The following is a 19,755-nucleotide window of genomic DNA, read 5'->3' as shown; positions in this document are numbered from 1 at the left end:
ATATTAAATACTCATGAGTTTCTAAACTGTTGAACTGAAGCCTTATGTTGTATTTAACACATATGAGGACAGTTTCAACAGCTGTTAAAGACATATCATACAGTATTTAAGGTAAGAATGGTGTTCTGTTCTGTTCTGACTCTTTTTTTAGCAGATTTTTATGACATTTCTGCCCTTACTCGATACTAAGAGAGACAGGAAACATGGGGAGATGAAGATTCTAAGTCATCCAGGTCATGGTAATCTTAACTGCTATATTGTAGGCAACTGGACTTGCTTGCGTTTCTTGAAGATGTTTCACCTCCCACAACGATACATAACATGGCCGGGTGGGTCAACAACTCACATGTGACCTTAACAACTCTGAAACTCAGAGCTCACACGTGACCTCAACAACTCTGTAAGGGTTCACACCCACACAGAGCATAAAGCCTGTGGCTCCACAGCAGTCCATTAGACCCGAAGAAGCCTCTTGAATGAGAGGTGAAACGTATTCAAGAAACTCAAGCAAGTCCAGTTGCCTTCGATACGGCACTTAAGAGAAACACAGGAAGAGAGATGATGTGTTACCGTGCAACTAAGGCTCACAACTTGAATCCAACCCTGAACGTTCTTAACCACTCAACCCAGCAGGATGCCCCTAAGCTAATTATTTCACCTAGCCCCTCTCAGACATGCACTGCAAACCAGATACCAGATGAAGACATTACCCAGAGGAGCTGCATGTGAGCACGCAAATGTCTGAATCAGTTGGATCGGACATTAAACAGACTTCACCCTGCCAGCTCCCTATTACATTGTCCATGTAATGTCCGACGAGTGGGTGTGTGGATGACGTTTCTATCATGCAGTTTGCCTGAAACCAGAAGAGACAAACATCCAAGGGAGAAGAGGAAGGGTCATTTACACGATGATGATGATGGGAACTTGAACATGACTAAGCACCGTTGCTGACATTGTCAGAAAAATTCAAGGAACAAGAGTTTCTATTGTCAATGACTAAATTACGAACTGGCTATGTGACTGCGGTGTAATCTGCATCATGTCCTGCCTCCTGCATGCTCTTTCCAGGCACCACCGTTCACCAAAACCATACAGAGTATTTCAAGTAGGTGAGAACACTTTTGGCACAGACAATCTCCTGTTGTGTGCTACACAGGAGTGTATTGACATTGTCTCAGTTCATATGAGGAAAGAGTCTTAATCTCATGTTTGTTGTTATGTTCATGTTTATTCAATATTTCTTTTGACAACCCATTATCAGAAAATTAATTCAGAGGGACCACGAATTTGTCACAAAAAAACCCCCACAGCAGTTGTTAGCTGTTTTATATTTCTCTGACTTTAAATATTGAAGTTATCTTACTATTAGTCCATACCCGAGGATGTGTTATGTATAGAGGAATAAGAAATCAAAAACAGTATATTAGAGGAGATGCAAAATGAGAGCACTGTAAATGCACTGTGTAATAAATATTAATGTAAGACAAACAATGCACACTGTATTTAGAAACATGCTTTATGGCAAACTACACGGAGCATAGTTTTGGCTGACGGCACGGAGGCACGCCGGCACAGGCACACACATACACGCAACACGGAGAAAGAATGAAAGAAACAGTGCAAAGTGCACAGCGCAATGTTTAGTTTGTAATGTTTGTAGGCTAATGTCAGTAAAGTGAAAATACGTAACGGCTGGCTCGCGCACACAGACACAGACACAGACGTGCGTTCATTCAGTAAAATAATTACCTTACTCTTCAGCAAGTGTTTGTGCTTGAAATTGCATGTCCCAGCCATAAACTGTGGTCCGAGCACAGGTGTTTTCCAAGTGGTCTCCGCGCATGCGCAGCTTGTACTGCTATTGGTGCTCACAGTATGAATGGGTGGTGGAAAAACGCGAATATAAACAGTGGAAATGTGGGGAAAATGCAAAAACGGCATCGTGGCTGTCTGCACATGACCAAGATGAAAGCCTGTGTGCAAGTTCAGAGAAATAGGTCAAAGCAGTGAGGAGGAAAACAATGATGACAGATGGACGGAGGGACAGAGGGACAGAGGTTTCTCCATTTAATAGTAGAATATAATGACGAAAACTCTCTCTGTGTGTCTGTTGCACATTTTTTCCTTCTCACTGACTTGGTCAATCCATGTGAATTTTGGCACAGCAGTAGAGGGTCATGGGAGGATGGGAATGAAGCAATATTACATCAATTGGACCAAAGGGGGGCGCTACATCAACCGACTGAAATTGCAAACTTTGAATGGGCATATCTCATGCCCCGTAGGTCTTAGAGACATGAAACTTGGCACAGAGATGCCTCTCCTCATGAGGAACAAATTTCCCTCAAGAACCCATAACTTCCGGTTATATAGATTTCAGGCCATTTTGAATTTTTTGAAAAACACTTAATATCTAAAGTTCCCTCTTGGCAAAATTTGGAAAACTTACTAAAACTGAGCTTCTATAAGGCAATGAATATTGTGGAGGGCGTGGCTCATCACATAANACATAATCACGGAAACTGTCAGTGTGTCATTCTGTCAGTCAGTCATTCTGTCTGTTCCACGTTTTTCTACTCGCTGACGTGGTCAATCTATGTGAAACTGCACATAGGCATTGAGGATTGGCATAGGCAGAAGGTGACAAAGCTACCAATGGGTATGGACTAGTATATAAAAAGTTACTGATATTGCATTTCTTGGACCACATGACTACTTGTATTACTAGTATGTAAAAGGGGTCTTTTATAATGATGATCCCATAGAGAATTATCACCTCGTTCTGCAGCTTCCCTCAGCTCAACTGAGCTTTGCAGTGTATTTCATCTCATTGTTTTGGTTTGAAGTCCCTGCAACTTTACTGTTTTGGTTCTCTCTCACCGCTCTGATCAGCAATGACTTTTGCAGACACAGCAGGCAGCTGTTTTCAGAGAAAAAGCTCTAATAAACCCACTCTACACTCTACCTGCTCAGCACCAAACAGCAGGCACACAAAGTTTAAAACTAGCTGGTGAACACTGTGGAACATTCAACAGCTAAGGAGACAGACTTTTTTTTTTTCCTCAAGAATTAGTGGAGACCAAAAACAAAGCTAAAGGCAGAGTGAATATTTGTCAAGTTTTCTGATCCGTGACTCAAAATGAATGCTAATGCAGCTCTGTTGTGATTTTCTCCTGACACCTGACTGCAGCTACATTGATGGATGTGAACCAGATCAAGCAAAAAGACAAAACAAGCATTTTCTTTTTCTACCCATAAAGCAAATAACCCCCCATTCCAGCGTATTACAGACATGTCACGATTTGCAGCTTCCTGCGGCCACTATGATCAGTATGGATCCCTCTGGCACACGGATGTTGATAATAGAGTGTGCTCCTCAGGTACACTGGTCTAGTTATCGCATGTTAAAAATAAGCTGCTGTCACTGAGCTCCATCTTGTGAGATTCTCCAAGCAGGCTAATTGCCCAGTTATTCATGAGCAGTCTGGAGCCCCCACTTCACTGTACCATTACAGCAGATGCTGGTATCAACACCCCCCCACTAACTCTTCACAGCTCTCCCCTCTGCCAGCTCTGACGGAGCAGGTCACCTGCTGATTGGTTGGCTTCCTCGAGGAGCTGACTCTATTAGCTATGGCAATGAGGGTCTTGGACTGGAATGTGTCTAGAATAGATGTGGTGGTAGACGAAGGTCCATATTGGATCTCAAGAGAGGAATCCTCAATAGCTGAGGACACCGTGGCATGTGTTTAACAATCCCTGTGGTGTTAGCAACTCAACAGTAAAATGCCATGTTTAACAACTGGTGAGTTTGATGCTATAATAAACCACAGCGGCCATTATCGAGGTCAGGAAAGTTCCTGCTGTAGATCCCCTAATAAATTAAAAGACAGAATGCTCCTTCATTGCAAATATAATGAGACTAGGTGACACTGACTCCCATGTGAGATGGAAATGAGACGGTGACTGACACTTAGCACACCGAGTGCTGCATACCACTGGGATTTACAGGTCACGCTGCTTGTTTGCTGTAAACATCTAACACTTAGAACACAATCCTACGTATCCCCCGACCACACAGTAATAAAACATCATCATAATGCATAAAACACTTTCAGAGTTCCAGCAAGAAAACAACTGAAATGAGTGTAAAAATGTTGAACCTTACGCTGTGTTGCATCGCATTCCAAACAATCCTCTGGTTCGCAGCATAAAGGCAGGGAAACAGAAAGTCTTAATTAATTCAGTGTAGGTGGAAGAAATCGTTGACGGACATGCAAAGCTAGAAAGGCAACTGCTGTATATGAGACATCAAATATGTGTGGAGAATGAATTAGATTGTACAAAAACATAATTAGCATGGAATAAAACAAATAACTCATTTATAGATGTGGGATTCAGAGACCCAGATGGCAAAAAAATATGCTGCTTTTCAAATGAAGTGTTTATTAACTAAATAACCTATTATTAACCTGACAGAAAGCTCTGAGACTTTTCATTTAGCGTGTTTAAAACACTGTGGGCAAAACCGCCTTCCCACTACAGTGAATTAATAAATTTGCTCCTTTTCAAAGGTCAATAATGCAAAAAAATATTTGTTGGATTTCTAGTCGCTCTAAAAGCAACATAACTGAGACACAATTTGAAAAGATTTACTTGGAGAAGGGCTAGAGGGGAGAAAGGAAGGGCGCCGTGGCTGCAAAGGTAATCCATGATGAGAACTGTCTCTCAGCTGAATTGGTCTGTCAGCTCCGTGTTAACCTTTACCCTGATGCAGCATTTTAGGTTTCAAGGTTGTTTTAAATGGAAATCCATGTATCAAGATCCAATCCGACAAACATACAGCTAATCTGATAGAAAATAAAGGTGTGCTTTACAGCAAACAATTGATATGGTCAGCCTCACAAAATCTATCCATCTCTTCTTTCATCCCTTTCTTCTCTGTTTGCCAAGCACACAGAGATGAGAAGGGCACTGAACGCGGCGCACCACACCTTCCACTGCCCTCTTGGGGTAAAGCTGTTGATTCGTTAACAAACACAAATCGATAGAGGGGCCTGAATGGAGGACAAGTACAAAGAATTAATTTCCGGCTCCAGGGGCTTACGACGGCAAATCACCAGCTTTAATCAACAGTGTCAAGTCAGAAAGACAAATGATGTTTACACTGAAGCAATGTCTCGCCTGAAAACAGCAGCACTGGCTCTGTCTCCTTACCAGTCTGTCTAGGCTTGTGCCAGCTGCAGTGGTAGGCCGCTCCTCGGGGCTGTATGGCCTGAAGCGAGCGTTGAACACATCCGAAACACCACGGGTAGACCTAGTCATTCCTGCGGGTTTTGGCTGGCCACAGCCTTGAAAAACCTGCAATTACAAAAACATGGGCACCCAATTGTCAGGGGTTTAAATTACTTGGGAAGCGGAAAATAGGAAAAACACGCTGTTTTGTTAAGGTTTCGTGAAGCATTTACACCACATTACCAACGTGACAGTGCTCTTCGTCAAGTTGATATAACCACGTTGATAGGTGATTCAACTAGGAGCTGTGACCAATGCTATTTAAGATGACAGAGTTAAGTTTTTACAGGCTTTTGGGAAAATACCACATATACTTAAACCATAAACTAAACAGCATCTGTTGCATGGGAAAGCCAACAGAGCATTTAGCTTTGAATGAGAACAGGCATTCAAATCTGTATAGGCAGAAAGAATTCTTCACAACCACCTACATTTTTTTTTCTTTCTGACTACAATTTTGTGGGCAAAGAAAAATGCAGTAAAACACAGGAAACACATTAACTACTGTTAGTTGAACTAAGATTATCTGACCAAATTGAAACATATAATTCAAATTCAAGAACTAAACTTGGACATAATAAGAACGTGTTGTACTACACACCTTAGACACAGGCCAGTGCGACTTAGAGAAAGCTCCCCCCCTTAGTTTTTTTGCTTCAGCAGCCTGTCTGAGGTGTTACTTTAGTCGTGTGGAGGATAAACCTAATTGACATACCCTGTAGGAGACCTGGGCACTGTTATCTTGCATATTCATGATGGCCTCTGAAATCTTGACATCAATAGGCTCCATGACAGATTCAATGTTGAAAGGTCCCTCCAGCCTCTGTGCCACCAGCAGCAAAGCATCTGTCAAAACAGTGGTAAAAAAGGGTGGGGTGTGGGAAGGAGGGAGGAGATGGACACAGGAAGACATTCAGTTAAAGAAACACTTTTCACTGGTTTCTAAGTACTCAGTCAAGAAATTACTTGCATATACAAATTAGAAACAGCAAATATGTTTTTGAGGGAAACGTAATGCTGAACGAATTAAGTTATATTGAGGAAATGTTGCTAATCAATGTACCCCATTTTGGTGTGATCCTTGATTCAGATCTAAGCTTTAAGTCCCACATTGACAAGGTGACGAAAACATAATTCTCCCACCCCAGAAACATAGCTAATGTACGACCATTTCCAAATGAAAAAGATGCCGAGATGTTGATTCATGCCTTCATTTCAAGCCGCCTTGACCACTGTAACACATTTTACTAGCCTCCCAAAAAACACCACTGAGAGACTTCAGCTCATTCAAAACTCTGCAGCTCAGCTATGAACCAGAGCCAAGAGAATAGAGCACATCAGGCCTGAGCTGCCCTGCACTGACTTCCTGTCACATTTAGAATAGATTTTAAGCTCCTCCCCCTTGTATACAAAGCCCTACATGGGCTAGGACAAAGCTACGTTGCTAACTCCCTTGTTAACTATTTTCTTACTTGATTTTATGATTTATAGTTTTCCAACTCTATGATTTTATCAATCAGCTCTGTTTTATGTCCATTCTGTCTATTTTCATTTGAGCACTCAGGGTTTATACTGTCCATAATGTAAAACATTCTGTTCTGCATTTCTTGCATGAAAGGTGCTTTACAAATAAAGTTTATTATTATTATTATTTGTACATTATTTTGTGGCAGGTATGATGAAACTTTACGTTTCTCAACAACCTTGTGGTGACGGTGTGGTCAGGTTTAGGTGTTTTTGCTTAAAATACCCACGTTTAGTGGAACAAAATCTGATGGAGAAGCAGTGACAAGTTGGTGAAAAACACCCAGGTTTGGTGGCTCAAATGCTGCTGGGAAATGCCACTGTGTTTGTGAAAGACACCCAGGTTTGGTGCCACAAACACATGTGGAACCAACGCGATGGACTGACCAAAAACAACCAGTGTTGCTGGTTTCGAACATTGTTCTGCAGAAGTCTGCAGCTTGGCAGGCGTCTCGTCGAGGTGACACGCCATCCAGCATCCCCTCCAACTTTCAATGACAAAAGTCAGCTTATATATTACTCACTTTAGAAACACTGATTTGATATGTAATAAACATGCAGATGTAACATCATGGTTTGCAGAAACATATATTGCAGACATTTTCTTCTGGCTACTGGGCTGAGATACCTGGCAAGTTGCAAAATGTTAATACTAAACTTATCAGCAAAGTGTCCATTGGCAACATTTTTCATTTGTTTTCTGCCTGAAGAGGCAATCTTGAAATGCACCATCCACTCAAAGTGACTACAGCATTTTTTAAATTTATTTAGTTATCTTTTTTTTTCTATTAGGGCTGCTGTGAAACTGCGCCTATTTGAGGTGACAAAAAAAGTTTATCTTGGGTGCACTGGTACAATGGACAACCAAGAAAAGACAGCAGAGGAGATACCCACACGCCAATGCAACTGGGCTGAAACAAAAAACGTTCACAGGCTGAGATCAATGCAAAATAAACAAAAAGTCAATTTATTTAATTAAATTTAATTAAATTTTATATACTTTATTAATCCCTGAGGGGAAATTCAGTTTTTTCACTCTTGTTGTCAATTACACACAGGTCCAAAAGACACACACATGCACAAACAGGACCTATACATGCACTATGTGGAGAGATGTCAGAGTGAGGGGGCTGCCTTGGTCAGGCGCCCCCAGCAGTTGGGGGGGGTTCGGTGCCTTGCTCAAGGGCACCTCGGCAGTGCCCAGGAGGTGAACTGACACTGCTCAAGGGCACCTCGGCAGTGCCCAGGAGGTGAACTGACACCTCTCCAGCCACCAGTCCACACTACACATTTGGTCCGGACGGGGATTTGAACAGGCGACCCTCCGGTAACGGCAACCCAAGTCCCTATGGACTGAGCTACTGCTGCCTGAGCTACTTGATGCAAAACAAAGTCAATTTATTCAGGACATCTATGCACAAAAAAAGGTGCAAAACGTAATACAAAAATTGAATAAAAACAACTGTTTCAGTCCTTAATTTTGTCTTGACCAGTAGCACTTACAAGGACTGAAATGTCTGCTGCTGTTTTGCAGCACCTTCTTTTTGTGCACGGATGTCCTAAATAAATTGACTTTCTTTTGCATTGATCTCAGCCTGTGAACCTTTTCTGTGGTTGTCCAGCCCAGTTGCATTGGTGTGCAGGTATCTCCTCTGCCATCCTTTTTTTCTTTATTCTATTAACATGTTATTGAAATCGCGACCTTTTCCTGACCTTAACAAAAGTGCCTCTCTTGCCTTAGCCTGACCACAGACAGGAGTCTGGACGTGAACCCGGAATTCTAGTGTCACAGTCCAGCGCTCTGTATGTCCGCCAACAACCCCAACCACCTCCCTGGGAATCCAGCACGGTTCATAACTGTAGTGTTTCATTAACTCCAAGTAACGTTGTGTCTGAACATAATCCAGGCAGCGATTACATAATCACCACAACGTAATTATGAATGTAATTCAGTGATATATAAACGTAATTTCTGGGAGGCAGGGTTGAGAACTCAAATAACCTTCAACATAGCAATTATTGTTACTTTTTTTTTTTTTTTTTTTTTTTTAAGCACTCCATGCAGCTATTTTACTTTACTTGGGCAATGGCTGCATTGGATGTATCATGTGGTCCTGCTCATATGCTTAGCTTAATACATTCCTGTCATGTCTGATGCGGCAGGATGTAATATTAGCAGCACTTGAGAGACTCAAGACTCGTTTTCTTTAAATAAGATTCACCTTTACTGTTATTGCAAAGAGTTCAGGGACTGAAACAACAAACTGCAGTTTAGCATCTAACCAGAAGTGCAATTAGAGTAATGCACATAGTGGTAATAGAATAAACAGCAGGGGTAGGTATGAATAGACACAAGATATTCACAGTATAAACAGTGTGAATATGTGCAGCAGTGACCAAAATATAAAGTGCAGGTGTGAGTATGAATACAATAAACAGTGTGGACAGTTATTTAAATATGTATGGGAAGAACATCTGTAGTACAGGTAAGTGTATGCACTTAAAAGGTAAAAATGAACAAAACCATCATATTCACAAGGCTGATAACACAAGTTCACTGCAAATGTGGAAAACATAATCATAAAACATAAGCAAAGGGGAATTCCACACACGTCCCAGCATACATTTGTATTGTGCTGTATCTCTGTTTAGTTGTGTGCATTCGCAGTGTTTCTGCATTTGCTTGTATTTTCTGTCTCTGCTTAATAATTGCTTGCATTTTGTTTATGTGGGTTTTCTGTATTTGCTGGTGTTTTTCTGTATTCGAAATGCTGTCCGAAATGCAGAAGTTGTCAGACCGGTGTGAATGTTTTCTTCATTTGTTTCTGTTTTCTCACATTGCTTGTGTTTTCTTAAGTTGCAGCGTGTCAGGCTCTGTCAGCTCGCACAGAGAGTACAGAAACAAAAAGAGGGAGCAGGCTGACTCCACAGACAGCTAAAAAAAATAGCATGTTAATTTCCACATTGCAGAGTTTTATTTCTTTGAGTTTTGTTAAAAGCTAAAATGCTATATCTACCTTATCCCCCTCCAGACATATTTCAAAGTGCGTAAAATTACTATGACTGATATATTATTTACCATGGTTTTCCCAAATTAAAAGTAAAAAACAAAACAAAACAAAAAACCTGGAAGCCCTTCTACTCTTTCTACCTCATTGAGAAAGAGGTGCGTTTGAATCTTAGATTTTAGGGAAGTGAGCAGACATCACCTCTTTCATTAGAGGAATGTGAAAACACCTCTCTAGTGACAATCTTGCACAGATACAAGTCAGTATTTTGTCCCATTTTTGGGGACACAACCATAAGAAAAACATATTTTTGAGTGGAAGGGGAGCAAAATTGGTTCCAGGTTTTCAAACGAGAGGATGCTGGCTTTCTCTATCTTATAGTCTCACTGTAAACCAAATACTTCTGGGCTCTGACTAGGGCTGGGTGATATAGACAAAAAATCCTATCTCAGTATTTACAGGCTAACTGGCGACACACAGTATATATCTCGGTATTTTTCTATGACATGGGCTACATGTTTTCAGTTGCAAGTCACAAACACTTTTATAAAAACAGCTGTGATCAAAATAAAATGCAAGGACAGGGATTTCATTCCTGCTTGAAAATACACAGCTGCACAACATGTACATGACAAATTATGTAAAATAAATAGCAGGGCTGTACGTTACTGATTTAGCACATAGCACTGCAGCACAAAACTATAGCATGAGTAGGTCTAAATCCATTGTGGTTTGGAACAATTAAAAATCTTTTGTGTGGGGAATTAAAACGTCATTTACCATGGCCTTTCAAATGAATCTAGTGCTGGAAAATGATTTAAAAAAATGTTATTTATTTAGGCTATTAATCTTATTTATGCACATAGCATCAACAGAGAGGCCGAGAAGGAGTGAGAGACACTTCTGCGTTATATGTCTTGTATATGAAACGTCTGCATCCAGGCGCTGTCTCAGTGTCACACAATAGACTACAACTACCAAGAAGAATGGCGAAGCGCTATGACCCACCTCACACACAAACTAGCAGTGCAGCACTGGATTGCACGTGTGCTACTGCGGTAATTCCATCTCACAGAATGATTTAGCGTAGCACGTTCAACATATACATCGATGTCGCACTTTAGACTCATGAACAGACAGATGAGTAAGTGGGGCGGAGCTGTGTTGAGAATGAGAGAGGAGAGATGCACACTGGTATGTGTTATGTGACACAAACAGTGTTGTCTAAATTTATATCTTGCTTGAAAATATACCGATATATTGTACATAGTCATTGCAGTATATCGCCGAGCCCTTGTTCTGACTGTATGTTGAATAAACTAAGCAACTTCAAGACACCCATTTGAGTTTTGGAGAATTGTGATGCGTATTTTATTATATGTTTGGATATTTAAAAGACTTAATTAATAAAGTGAAAAAAAAACAAAAAACTGAAATAATAATGAAAATAATTTTTACCCTTTTAGACACTGTTTCACAAAAGGTCATAGCTTCAAACAGCAAACTATTGTGTCTTGCCTTCTGATTACTCGACAGTGTTGTCAATTATCTCCTCCAACTCATCACAGTCCACCAACACACACTCATGAAGCATGAATGCTTCTTGTGGCAAATTCAATTTTTATGTAAATCAACTCAATCAAGTCAACAAAATGTTGTTATGCTGCATGCAACAAATAGTACTGATGAGTCATTGATTTAATAAAACATCTGAAAGCCAAGCATTTATTTACATGCGCAGCGGGCAATGAATACTATAAGGTCAATGGCTCATTAATATCCCTGTGTGGACACATGCCAGAAGGCCTCGCTGAACATGAGACACTTGCCATCATCACCTCCACAGAATACATTTGTTTTTATTCTTTTCAAGTAACACCTCTAATCATTTTTAAAATGAATGCCTTGCAGTTGTACGTCTCCACCAACCAGTCAAGTTGCAGTTTATATCCATGTCTGTCCAGACTCACATGCAACTATGACAGCTGACAATGCTTCAAATATGGATGTTGCTGCAAAGAAGCTACAAATTCTGAAATGTGGATGCTTCACACACATTTCAAAGCTGGCAACACAGAATATCTTAACAATCAGCAAAGTTATAAGGTGGGCACCCAAGATTAGTGTCACCAATTCAGTATCTGTCCAAATGTCTCCCCATCTGTTCTGAGATATGAAGCTGAATAACGGCCAGAAAAGTGCTTTTGCAGAACACTGTGATGTCACCGTGAAGATGACCTTTTACCTTTTGGATATAAGATGTCATCACTTCATCATTTTATCCCATCAGACATTTGTGTGAAGTCTTGTCATGATAAGCATATGATTTCTTGAGTTATGGCCAGACACGTGTTTTGTGAGGTCACAGTGACCTTTGACCTTTGATCACCAAATTCTAAATAGGTCATTTACATTGCCTAGAGTTGGTTCGTGTTCTCACGGCAGCATTTACAAGCGGACCAGATAAAATACCTGCATGAGAAAGCTGCTCTTGATGGGTCAGAATTTCCATGTGGGAAAAATCCAGGAAGTAAACAAAACGTTGAAGAAGAGTACACTTGCAAGATAAATGTGACACTTTCTAATGTCACAATGGAGGGATAGCTACGCAGGTTGATGTTAGCGCTGGTCATCGTGGACTATATTGCTGTCATTGTTCATTTTAGTCAAACCATACAGTTTGAAAACGAGGCGCGGCTCCAACTAGAAAACAATGTTTTGATGCATTGGATGTGCTGAATGTGCATATTAAGGCAGTACAGGAGGAGGTGCACATTAATAATCCTCCAGGACTGTAACATGCTCATGTTTAACCCAAACAATGTGTCATGTGACTGCAGTTGGTTCGGATCGAGGTCGGAACACGTTCTCACCACAAACGAACCGCACCAGAGTTCATTTGCAACCTGACCAAGACCACCTCTTCAAGAAGGTCTCAGTCTGGTTGTTTTGGTGTGATTGCTGTGTTCACACCTGCCCAAATGAACCGCACTCAGGGGGCAAACAAACTTGAGTTTGATTGAACTGAACCAAACAGGTGTGAAAGCACCCTAAGTGGACATTTTGCCAAATATATGAAAATCTCTCAAGGCGATTCTGAGATATCACCTTCACAAGAAGACCCTCTGACATTCAAAATCAAATCAGTTCATCACTGAGTCCAAGTGGATGTTTGTGCCAAATTTAAGGAAATTACCTCAAGGTGTTCTTGAGATATCACACTCACCGGAATGGGACTGACAAACAGAGGACCAACTTGGAAACATAATGCCTCTGGCCACAGCTGTCACCACATAAAAAGATGCATAAAAAGATGTTGCTTTGAAAATGTTCAATATTTACAGCTTTGATGGTTCAGATCTCACAGTAGCTCGAAGTAGATAAGCAACAGCTGTTGCCCTTTAAAGGTTAAGTGTGTTAATTGATATTTCTATGAAACAGAAACAGTGCTAAAGTGCTCTCAAGCCCACTGGATTTATTCACTAATGTGCCACAGTTTTTGTAATGGCAGTCCTGCATTTGAATGGCGTGCCACAGGGAGTTGGACATCACAAAACCACTAACTCATAACTGAGCGAGTCCCAGATCTGGAGACAGTACTTAAGTAGTCTGTCAGGAAAGGTTTCTCCATCTGTGGACCTCCCAGGACAAGACCTCACCAGCGGGCTGTCGTAATGACTCTACAATTACCCCCATACTAAATAACGTCATCCTGTCATTTGGAGACAACGGAAACAATGGCTTCTCACTTGACGCTTGTGACTGCCTTAACTGTTTATTTAATCTGCAGTAAAATGTCGTGAGCAGTGTTGTTTTTTGAAGAGTACTTGACATGTTTTTATTGACTTGCTGCTCCTATCACTCCACCCATCATTAGAGAATGCTATAATTTATTCCCAAACTGTGAAGAGACAGATAATATTCCTGAGAACAGACCAAAAAGCAGTGTCTGAGCAGTGTGTAAAAACCATGCATCTTCAGTGAAAACAAAAGACTAATACTCTGTGCAAAAGGAATCCAAGGACTTAAAGAGGATATAAGATACAAATACTGTACATTAACAAAAGAAAACAAATTATATTCCTGTTCTTTGATAGCAGGCTTGTCCAGCTTTTCATTCTGGTAGGACATGAGATCACTAATGGCTGAAGAAAAGAGCTGAGAGACATTAGCGCAGCTCTGGCTCGATTTCCTTTCCAATTATGTCAAAGTCTGAGCCTTTGAAGAGCTCCTCTGTTTGTTAACATAGAAAAAATCTAATAGCCTGTGATGCTTGCAGAGATTTTAATATACAGACTACATCGGTGCCAAATGGTTTCCTGCAGTAGCACTTCAATCGCACCACTGTGCAACCATATGGTCTAAATGTAGACGACACCTGTACCGGCAGAAAAATCAAACACAAAAATTAAGATTTGCTACTACTAGACTATTGATCAGCTGCTACGTGTTTCTTGACACTGCACTGCAATTAAGGCCAAATGCTTTCTTTGTCTTCTTGTATTTCTTGAAAATAATCTGAACTTGGCATTGCCATACTGCTCGCTGTTTGATGTGATTATGATGTAAATTCATTCAACTGCCTCAGGTATGTCTGCTTACTTGATAACAAACACACACACATAAAAAAATGAATAAATAAATAAATAAATAAGATCTCAATTCAAGCATAAGCTTGAAAACTGTCAAGTGCAAATACTGAAAATTTAGGTCAAGGGAGCCAACTGGGAACAACTCATATTTCATAATAAGAGAAAAGAAGAGTGCCTCTAGCATCAGAGACGATGGAAACCATGGTGACTTATCTGCAACTTATCAGATGGGCTTGACAAACAGAGAGAGCCGGGAACTTTGTCTTCATACATAACTGAGGAAGAGCAGACAGGGAGCGACAGGAACAGAGAGAGAGAGGGAGGAAGAAGGGAGCAGGAGGATGAGAAGTGCTGCTGATTGGGTTGAGTCAGGCCATGGTACGGCTCTGTCCCAGAGGAAGAGCTCCTGCACCGCATGTGGAAAAACTCTACCTACATGGAGAATTAATGACCGTCATTTATGAAGAGTGCATGAAGTCCGGTCCGCTGTGGCACGGCTGCCACTTTGAGCCAAATTTTCCCTGCATCACTGTTGCAGCGCCCAGATAGGCCACTGGCCAGCCGGAGGAAATCTTTTTATCATCACGACACAGCCATGCAAATAAACGCATCTCATCCTATTCTGAGCTGAGGGTTTAAAACGACAACTGAGACTGTGCCTGGATATAAAGACACCATGCCGTGAAATCACAGCGTGATCCAAATATTTTGTTTCATATCTGAGGTTAATGTTTCAGTTTGTGATGTGAAACATGCTTATTTGTGCTGTCTTGCTAAACAGCCAAAAAAAAAAAAAATCGGAGGTAATGTTACTCTGGCTCTGCCTCTTTATCGAGATTGATGTCCACTTAAATTCAGGCTATGTCAGCCAGCGGCAACCTCCAGCAGACAAGGACAAATAAGGAAAGTGAAAAGGCCCATCTATGGCTCTTTGCCTGTAAAGAGCTCCCCAGGATGAAAAATGGCTCTAGTGTAATTTGGATTCTGTAAAGCATAGCTCATCTGTGCTTCAGTCAACCAACTAATGGTGCTATATGAAACGGTATAAAAATGGAAAAGGAAAAAAAAATGCATGTTGTTCCTTGGTCACACTTTATCCTGATCAAAAAGTCCTTGAACATACACATATGTGCACAGACACATAGACGCATTTCAACATGATGTTGAAAACAAGCTTTCACTTTTAAAGTACTAACGGCCATAAAACACAGATGTCACATGCAGACTGTCAAGAATTAATTTCTCTTTCGAAACCTTAAAAGCTTTTCCAAAATGATAATTTCGTCTTTTATATATATTAAAACATCTACAATAGAGGCTGAATTTCTCCATGGCTACCACTGACAGGCCGGTGGTAATTCTTGTCTTCCTTGTCAACCTCCAATGACTTGTTAAGGGCATTCACAGAAAATGACAAAACTCTGCATATCAAAATACAAAGAGCATGTCATGATGTGGAGAATCAGCTTTGGCCTGACAGAGCTCACTGGCCTTACTTTAAATATACTAATGGATACTGAGCTAAAAGATCCATATTAAACACATCATGCTCTATAACACACACAACAGCCTACATGTTGGAAAATGGTGGGAATCTTGGAGAGGTATGGATGGCGATGCTGGTCACTTTGGTCCAGACCGAAATATCTCAACTGAACTGCCCCTGAAATTTTGTCCAGACATTCATGTTCCCCTGAGGGTGAATCCTACAGACATTTTTTTTTGTAGCAGGTCAAAGTTTTCCCTTTTCAAGTGAAATATCTCTAGATGTATAGATGTTCATATTTCCAAGACAATGTATGCCAAGATTTTAATGATCCCCTGACCTCTTCTCTGGCACCTTCCTGGAGTCAACATTTGTGGTTCTGGTTGAGGTATCTCAACAACTATTGGATGGACTCCCATGAGATATGGTGCAGACAAACATGTGCATGTGGGGCAGCATGGTGGTGCAGTGGTTGGCGTTGTCGCCTCATAGCAAAAGGGTTCCTGGTTCAAACAGGGGTTGGGGGAGCATGTTCCCCCGTGTCAGCGTGGGTTTTCTGTGGGTACTCCGGCTTCCTCCCACAGTCCAAAGACATGCAGGTTACCTGGTGACTCTAAACTGCCCGTAGGTGTGAATGTGAGTGTGAATGGCTGTCTGTCTCTATGTGTCAGCCCTGTGATAGTCTGCCTCTTACCCAATGTCAGCTGGGATAGGCTCCAGACCCCCCATGACCCCTGACAGGATAAGCGGTTATGGAAAATGAATGAATACATGTGCCCCTAATGGCTCATTTATGCTCAACATACAGACACGGACAAAGCCTTCTGTCCATACTATGAATTCATTTCGTCTGTATTTGTGCACGTTCTCTGAAAGCTTATGGATATGAACAAATAAGAGCAGTACCACCAGAGATTGTGGGGGCAATGTAGTGTAGTTCAAGCAAGATAAGACTGTAGGACACAACCTAGACATTTTAAAAATGGCGGAATGAAACAGTATAGCAGTATGTCAGCAGTATAGTGAAATGAATTCTCTGTCCAAATGTCGCCATGTATTTAATGTCCCCACAGACCACCGTCATCTACAATGCTGCCTACATTAAAGGGTTCATTAATACGACTTCCTGCACCATCACCATGTTTATTTTAGTCAGAAACTTTTGAGTCTGACAACAAGTCCATTTTTTTCATATGCATTCGATAAAAATTGTTATGTTCAGAAACCGATGCATTTTATTGGTTAGTTTCCTTCAAGAATTTACAAAATGGGAAAACACATTTCCTCCCTTGCTTCTCTCCTCTGGAGTTACCTCCCTGTCTGCTGCCACTCTCTACTTGCATCTTATTTATTTATTTAACCAGAAAAACCTCTTGAGAGTAAAAATCTCTTTTTCAAGAGTGTCCTGGCCAAGACAGGCAGCAATATAAGTTACAGACAGACAAAACAGAGCAAAAATACAGAATAAAAATGTACAGCTCTAAAAGCAGCAATATAAAACACAAGATAAGATTACTACAAAGAAAAGCCAGAAAGTATGATAATGAATTCTAGAAATCAACCATTAAAATGCAAGAAAGTCAACTACACATTTTTTTGCTTAATGTACAGACATGAGTGTGCTGGAAGTGGGCCAAGAATAGCTCTGTAAACAAGAGTACGCCAATGAAAAAGTCTATGAAATTGTAAAGAGAGCCAGCAAACCCGAGCATACAGGATACATTTGGCCCCCTGGCTACCTGAAGAGGCTGAGCTGTCCCTACTCTCTGTCTTCACACTGAAGCTCCACATCAGTGATATCCTCCTCCTCGTTATCATCATCCATCTCAACAATACTAGTACTAAAGATGCTGTGTGCCCAGTTCCTCTTTCTTGTTTTGGATGCATGCATCCCACAGGTTACAACAAATTGTCTTTGCTCTCTCTTGGTCTAACAACTCTCTAACAGCTTTTGATGGATACGAAAAAACGCAGAAAATAGAACCTGTTTCAGAAGCTAATGACAGATGAAAGTTCTGGAGATAGTGTGCAAGGGTGTTTACACATTTAGTCCTTTTAAAATGAACTGAACTCAGTCCTCCTAAAGTGCACCAAAAAGTGAACTGACAGAAAAGGGACTCAGTTCTTTTTGTGTTCACATTGCCAGTTCATTTGAAAGAGGACTCAGTTCTCTTTCTGTTCAACTTCAGCTCTGATGGGGCCTCAGTCCTCTTTCTGTTCACACTATAGCCTATAATATTGACGTAGTTTTGTTTTTACTTTGTCGTGGCACTGCAGTGCGGTTATGAAGCAACTTGCTTTCAGATGAACTTAAAATTGGAGTAAAACCTTAGTGTTTCTGTGCTGTAGACTGTTGCCATTTTAAGTGTTTTACATTCCACATCTGGAGACGTGCAGTTTCTTCCGCTTTGTGTTCACAAGGCACAGGTTGCGTGAACCGCACTGCGGACTTGAAGTGGACCAAACTCAGACCAGCTCTGAGTTCGGTTCACTTCAGAGGGGTCTGAGTTCTCTTGGAGTGTTCACATATGTCCATAAAATGCTGAGTCACAGCTCTGAGTGAGCTTAGAGGGCTGAAAAGGACCAAGTGTGAAAACATCCTAAAGGCGCATTCACACCAGGATAGTCCGAGGGACTCGGTTCAACTGGGCGGGGAATGCCGAAATATTTCACACCCTCATTTGGTTCGGTTCACTTTCACACTGCACTTTTTAAAGCGGACCCATTCGCCTGGACAACGTCACACAGTTACAACAGCTGCTTGTTTGAGGGCAGTATTGCCCGAAATGACCACTGACTAGTGGAAGAAAAAAAGCATGAGGAAGAAGAAAACCCGACTCATTGATTGGCAAGGACTGAAAATGGAAATCCATCCCCTTCAGCTGGCTTGGTCACCACAAAAACAAAATGCACTCTATGTCACTTCCTCTCTTTGGTTCACTTCCTTTCTTTAGTTCACTGGATAGTCCCTTTTGCATTTCCCACTGTAAGTGAACCACCCCAGGGTTCACTTGCAAGTGAACCGAGACCCCCAGTTGTCAAGCGGACCAGGGCTCGCTCATTAGGTCCGCACCAGAATGAATGAACCGAACTATCCGTGGAAGCGGACCAGGGTTTGTTTAAAGTGGACCAAATACTGCCAGTGTGAATGCATCCTGAATGTGACTTGTGACATGTGAGGTCATTTTTCTTTTCACCGTGCAACAATTTCAGATGAAAAATACAGACTGGGCTCGCAAAGGCCTTTAGTCATGTTTAAAAGTAAAGCATCGCACGCTCATCATGATTGTTTTCCATTATACCAGTACAGATCTGTAATGGAGTGATAACATTACTCTAAATAGGATGCAAGGCTAATAATGTAAAAGCCATATACTGGAGAAGCACTGATACTGTACTGCACTGCTAATGAAACTAAACAGCATAATCCAATAATGAGCTATTCTCAGGCAGATCGTGTTACTAATGGGGTTGGAGATGCCATGGAATTTCAATCTATGAACGCTGACAGGAATAGTTCAACTATTTTGCCCACAAATAGGTCGAACAAGTTCTTCCCCCAAGTCAGTATCCTTTCTTTCACTTTGTAAAATCCACATATTACAGGCCGCAGCACCACCTCAAAACTCAGACCTGGACAGGTTCAACAGCGAAGACAATGAAGCAGCTCGGAGCAAAGACAATGTTAGGCCTGGCTGCTCATAAATACACCACGGAGAATAATTCCCCTCTCTTCACGAAATTTCTCTCTTTCTGCAGATTCATAATTGCACAGGTGGGAAGTGAGTCTGTAATTAGATCTACTCAACCACATCTTCATGTAACTGTGAGTGATTAGGCAAGCAAA

At 41.2% G+C, this 19,755-nt stretch overlaps 1 protein-coding gene across 1 annotated transcript in view; it reads right to left on the bottom strand.

Moving 5' to 3' along the window:
• The window catches only part of LOC126392977 (glypican-6-like), a 146,479-nt gene that overhangs the window by 37,745 nt on the left and 88,979 nt on the right, over nucleotides 1–19,755 (bottom strand). Inside the window, exons 5-6 of the mRNA XM_050048783.1 lie at nucleotides 6,014–6,144; nucleotides 5,221–5,364 (exon numbers count right to left, since the gene is read on the bottom strand). Of these exons, the coding sequence (XP_049904740.1) occupies nucleotides 5,221–5,364; nucleotides 6,014–6,144 (275 nt within the window). The remainder of the gene's footprint in view (nucleotides 1–5,220; nucleotides 5,365–6,013; nucleotides 6,145–19,755) is intronic.

Source organism: Epinephelus moara, chromosome 7 (genome assembly GCF_006386435.1).
Source record: "Epinephelus moara isolate mb chromosome 7, YSFRI_EMoa_1.0, whole genome shotgun sequence".
Lineage (NCBI taxonomy): Eukaryota > Metazoa > Chordata > Actinopteri > Perciformes > Serranidae > Epinephelus > Epinephelus moara.
Note: the sequence above shows the minus strand (reverse complement) of the source record. Positions and strands in the feature narration are given on the sequence as shown.